General features: G+C 53.7%; 1 protein-coding gene across 1 annotated transcript; it reads right to left on the bottom strand.

Moving 5' to 3' along the window:
• Nucleotides 1-238: 238 nt before the first annotated feature.
• On the bottom strand, nt 239-5,771 carry CSUI_006934 (uncharacterized protein). Its single transcript, XM_068067084.1, has 7 exons — nt 4,048-5,771; nt 3,636-3,672; nt 3,185-3,293; nt 2,853-2,933; nt 1,860-1,935; nt 1,345-1,415; nt 239-432 (listed from the first exon to the last, which is right to left on the bottom strand). Exons 1-7 carry the CDS (start codon nt 4,055-4,057, stop codon nt 385-387), a joined length of 432 nt encoding a protein of 143 aa, XP_067920940.1. The 5' UTR covers nt 4,058-5,771; the 3' UTR covers nt 239-384.
• Between the last annotated feature and the right edge of the window lie 226 nt (nt 5,772-5,997).

The raw sequence follows: 5,997 nt of genomic DNA, 5'->3' as shown, positions 1-5,997 counted from the left end.
CGTGCTCACAGAAGATGGGGACGAACGACTAGTCTCAACAAACGAATTAGCGAACTGATCACCGGCATTCTTAGTTCTGCAAGCCGCGCGAGCACTTGAGCGAGTCCTACATAGGCGACACCTCACCGCAGTAACTGAGCCCGAGACAAACAGAAGGCGAAACCATACACGCCGCGCAAGGTGCTCCTGGGTGTTACTAGCCATATTCCAGTGCGGATACGTACAGGTCACGCCCAGAACGGTTGGTGGACCGTTTGGTCGGAATGACGCGAAAGTGCAGCGGCGCTTTCACGTCTGCACATGATCGGTGTTCTCGAAGAAATCTCTGTCCGGTTTTAGAAAGAAGGCTTCTCGGTTGAAACCGACGCAACAGGCGCCTTGGACTCACGACCCTGGACTGTGCAGCGCGGCTTGTAGAACGTCAACGCAATCCTGAACCATAACCGCAGTGTTATCGACACACCCACGAGTCCCGCCCTGCGGTACACCTGTGACGCGGAGAAAACGTCTCCAGTGCTCAACAAATAAAAAAGCGTGAAAGTTGGTACGACTCTTCACATGTCGTTTATATAACACTTCTTAAAATAGAACTTTCTTTGAATATGAGGATCGACCCGACGGTTCGATCCTGATCACCTGCAGTTACTGATACTCCGCTTAAAGCGTCTTCTTATCCTCATACGCTAATGACTGACGGAAAAGGACTAAGTTATTTACTTGTTAGTTTGCTGTAAACAAACGACTCCTCAACTGAGCAGTCTAGCAGGTACGAACCCTACACGGAGTAATCGTGTCCCTAATCTGCTGCTGGAGCCAGAGCATACAGTACTACACACACAGTTCGCAACTACGGTAGCGAACCATGTGAGAGCGGCTTCTCTGAAGGCAACACTCGTCTCCTTGACCAAAAGAGCGTCAAATCAAGATCAGCGACACAATCGCCAGTCTCGACACAACACTATCGGCGCTTTTCCACTATCTGCTGACTAAACCACCCCGAAATTTCATTTCCTCTGAGTAGCTTGCTGCGGCTGGCCTACACAAGGACCGGAAAGATAATATCGTTTCGAAGACGTTCTCCACATAATCAGCAGGTCTCTTATTCCGCTAGTGAACGAGAAACTCACTGCGGATCCACAACGGATGAGGCAAAGCGCTCCTCACTTAAACCCCCAGAGGTGATCTGATGACTGACACAGTCGAGAAAAAGCTGGCAGCAGACGCTACATCGGATCCGGAACAGTTCTCCATCATGAGAGAGGTCCACACGCCGAGCGACTATAACTGAGGCTGACACCAGAAAGATCAATGAGTGACCCGAACTCGAAGATAGCCTGTGCTCACCTTGAGAGGCTCGCGGAGGCAGACAACGTTAGGCACTTTCCCGTCCAGAGTGATAGCTATAAAACCGTCCGCTGAGAAAAATAGCAAGCACAAGATCAGAAGGCTGCAATAAACAACAGTATCATCAGGAGAGACAAAGAACACCTTTCAGCCAAATGTGGGAAAGCACAAGCACGTGACAGGTGGCAACCGCGGCTACCATGCTACCCGCACGCGCCGGGAGTCTCTCGACAAAACAGGATGTTAAAACATACCGCGAGTCACGACGCATGTCAGAAACGAACAGATCACTTGTCTCCACGCCGGTGTTTCACGGTGACTGAGGCACGAACGGAGCCTCGACTGAACACCTACACTAATGCATGAAGGTCGCCATCATAGCGTTAGAGCTGCATACAAACAAACCCTGTTGCCCCAGTGAGGAGCCTGAACCTTCCTGCCAAGAAACTGCGACACGTAGTCGCTCGAAGCACAGCAAGACGAAAACTGTACCGACACAATGAACGAAGACTCACCATCGATATGGGTTAGCGGCTGGAGCTGCCGCACCATCGAAGCTCGTCCTTCCCTCGTCGACGAAAACATCACCCTCTGAAGTAACAGGAACGCTCAGAGATTTTCCTCTAAATCACTTTATACATGGTGAACGTCAGGAAGTTTACATGCACGGGAAGCAACGAAACCATGAACACATACACGCAGTTCAGCACGGCACGGCCCCAGGACAGATGTCACGAAGGCGGGACGCAACGAGGCTGGCGCAAGCACCGATGGCTGCAGACCACTTGACACACCTGCGACTCACCACCCCTACGGATAGCCTCAGACCCCCATGTCGCGTGCTTTCTTGCATAGCTTTCACGATTACTCCACACGGCGACGAAACACACGGGAGTTGCCACAGCGCACAAAGAGCAGGCGCACAGACAGCGGTGCCATGGAGATAGACACAAGGACTATATGGGGAAAGGCAGTCTCTACACAGGACAGCAAAACTCGACCCGCGTCCCAGAGACGCTGCACTCCGCACCGCCTAAAGGTGATTGAACAGCCCGTAAGCGTCGCGCTCCTCTTAGACATCGGGGCGTATCACCCCGAGGCGCGCAGCCCGTTACAGCTGTCGCAGAAGGTTTCCTGACGCATCATTGCGAAGCCTCGAGACGCCTTGAATTTCATCTGTGAATATTCACCGTTTTCAGCGCAGGTACCGAGTAACCGTCTCCGCTTCACAAGGACTACCTGAGCAAATCCAGCTCCCCGGTAACAACCAAAAGCATTCCCGCGTAGCCAAGGCGTCGAAACGCCCCCACTTTTGTGAAACGCTAAACACTGAGTCAGCAAAAGACTCATCGCAATAGAGTAAACTCACACCAGAACCAGAGACTCACTACTTGAAGACACCCTGAATGCCGTTAAAACATGCATCCGACGAACGGGCAAAGGAGAACACAGACCACGCTGGACCTGCAAGAGGCTCGCATCACTGAGGCTCTCAAACGTTAACGTACGTATCTTTGAAGTCCGTGGTCGAACGCCTTTATGCGCTCAAGCAGGTGCATCACCTGGTGCTCTTCTTCATCGTCCTTCACCTGAAAAATTCCACAACACCGCAAAGGACTGCAAGATGGACCTCAGTGCGTCTTCCCCTTCACACAGATAATAACACCCGTTCTGTCCGCGCTAGTGCAAGCGCGATTGCCGAACACTATGTCTAGGGCCTGCTGTGCACTCGACGCTACTGGCAGAAACGTGCGCGCGTACATCAAGTGAGAGAGCATCGTCAGCGACGAGTGTGTTCGCTCGCTAGGCACGCAACCAAGATTGAGATTCTCCCACGCACCTGGACGAAGACGTACAGTTTGCTCCAGCTACATAGGGAAAGAAAAGATCCCACCGAAGGCTCTTTGATGCAGAATTTGTTTCCGTCTCCTCTCTGAAGGACAACCTGGAACGCAAAGATTGCCAGGAACGCCAAATACAACTCGCGTACCGAATAGCACGTTGTTACCTTTCTCTCTGCTCGCCTGCGATCCGTCAGTACTCCTATTCGAGTCCGGCGTGTTCACGCTGATTCTCAAGTAACACCCAAGAGTCGTTTACGATATGAACCTTGCTGGCGTCCACACGACTCACTAGCAACTCCCATTACGTAAACGTCATTACCAACGAAACAGAAGGAAAAGTCGCTTGAACCCCCAAGACCTGCTTCTGAGACAAGCTACCATACAGGAGATACTAAGGACAAGGCTATAGAGACCGAGCTTTACTCGGATCCCTCTGCAGGATCGTACCTCATTGAGACAAATAGAGGCGCAAGGCCGGAAAACCCTACAGGCACGCACCGCTCGGAAAAAACGACAGAAGATGAATGCGCAAGGATGTGCATCAATCGGCAGCTATGGAAACACAGTAGCGTACGGCCCTCGAGATCACTGAGTTCAACAGAGTGGTACGGCGCTGAGCCAGCCTTTTGCCCCCGAGGTCCCTGAGCCAGCAGCAACACCTTCCCTACCACGGCCAGTACGAGGAACTACTAGGTCTGCAACAAGGGAGGACGACCGATTATGAAAGACCAAGCGAAATCTGCAAGACAGCACATGGCCGTCCCGACGGTTAACCTTATTATGCTGATATAGTTAAAGCACGAAGGGACTCATCTGATCCACGGACTCGACGCCTCCAATTGTCCAGGAGCTAGCTCACTTTGGTTCATCTTTGCGGACCGGAGAAGCGGATCCACTCGTGTTCCAGCCTCCGAAAGAGCGGCGGAAAGCAATGAAGAACACGGCGGCAACTGCACCGCCAAGTAAGACTCCCGTTATCAGTGACTCCGAGGGCGACTGCCCAAAAAAACTGGACGGTGAAGCTCCTCTAGAAACACGACTTCCCTGGTATGCGTTACGACGGCCAACGCCTGTTCCAGTGGAATAACTCGCCGAAGCCACAAGCTGCTGGTGGAGGAGAGAGAGGCTCACAATCAGCAGCTTGGCGCAGCCGGCTTCCGCAGGGACAAGCGAATAAAACGCCAGACGAGGTCGCCTGTCCGGAGGCGCTCTGACAAACGCCATGCTTCGTGCATTTCTCACAAGAAAGTACAGACGTCAAGGCAACTGCCAGAGCGGCGCGGGCGTGTCACTTCCGGGGTACGAAAAAGACAAGTGCTCGCCGGGAGACGCACGCACCTCGAGGTATGCTGCGGCCACCGTGCTGTGACGGCCAAGTCACGATATACTCTAGATTGTGCACGCCCCCCCCGCGGACAGGTTGACAGGAGGCGCCGCTATGGGTGACACGCGCGACGTTTTTAGCTGGACACAAACAACGGCAGCGGTGACGGGATTCAAGGAAACACTTAAGGGCCTCATATACAGCTCTGTCTGCAAGGCGCACGGATCTCTCAAAGAGCACGTAGCACGTTGAAATCAGACCGAAGTTAGGAGGCTTCTCGGAGGACAGAGCTAATCGGCAACTCCTTCTCGTGCTGAGCATGCATGAAAGAGTCACGCAGCAGTGCATGTGATGGCCGAAAATAAACCCGGGGAAGTGCCGGCAAGCATAGGGAGTGTCTTGCTCATGACATCGCTCATTGTAGTATAACTAAAAGCGAGCTTCGAAAGACAAGCCTACGGATTGCAAGGATCACTCGCGCTGTCCCGTGAACAGCGGAGAAGGGGCGCTGTAACGATAACGGGATGTGGAATCGGCGGCGCTTCTCGACATGCTCCGTTATTTACGCGGCATACTGACAGCAAAAACATACCCGGTCCGCTTTTCTCACTGGCCGTGCGACACGACGACGTTTCAATGAGGCGGAGCGTCCTCGCAGAAAAGGCTCCCTTCTCATAAGCAAGTTTCCTCTGCATCCGGCCAAGGCGGAAACGCTCATGGCCTAAGTGCGTGCGGGTCGGTCGGCACTCGGACAAGACACCATATAGTGCTGCTTGTTGCGCTCCATGGAGCCGCGCCCCAGCATCTCCGGAGGAAAGGAAACCTGAACAACCGCGGTGAAATTCGAGAGGACGACTTGCCTTCTGGGTTTCACAGGGCTTTCCTGCGTACTGGTATTGTTCCAGAAGAGCCCACGTCGTTTGTCTGCCCGCCGAAACGGGCACCTGGGGGTACCTTCGTCTTTGCCATCGCCTGCGTCCGAATTACGCCCGTGGCCGTCTCGCTCTCCAGTCATCTACCAGTTTGTGATCTCGTCTGGCCTTGTCTGGAGAGCTTCTTGTACAGCCTTCGGGGCTCTCTTGAGCTGGAGGGATTTCTTGTGTGCATTGACAGTATCCGAGAGCGTCGCCATCCGCCCTCAACATTATTCAGCAGGTCCGGGGCTCAAACTCGCAGCCGGCGTGGTGGCCGCTGTTTCGTGGACCCGCGGTGCCTTTTTCCCCCGATGCCCTGGGATGAGCTCGCGAAGCACTGCCTCCTGTCGAGTAGGAGGCAGTGCTTCGCGAGTTCAGCCCGTGCGTCCACGTCGGCAGCAGAAACGCGTTCAATAAACGAAGGGTGGAGAGTGTACCAGGAATGGAAGCCAACAAGCAGCTGTCTGGCCCGATGAGTGAGCGGAAGAGGGACCGAGTCCCGGTCTCTCAGTCCTGTCTTCAGGAGACGCAGAGATTTGGTAGTGGAATATTGGGGTTGGATGTGATCACG

Source organism: Cystoisospora suis (genome assembly GCF_002600585.1).
Source record: "Cystoisospora suis strain Wien I chromosome Unknown contig_3578, whole genome shotgun sequence".
NCBI classification, from domain to species: Eukaryota; Apicomplexa; class Conoidasida; order Eucoccidiorida; family Sarcocystidae; genus Cystoisospora; species Cystoisospora suis.
Note: the sequence above shows the minus strand (reverse complement) of the source record. Positions and strands in the feature narration are given on the sequence as shown.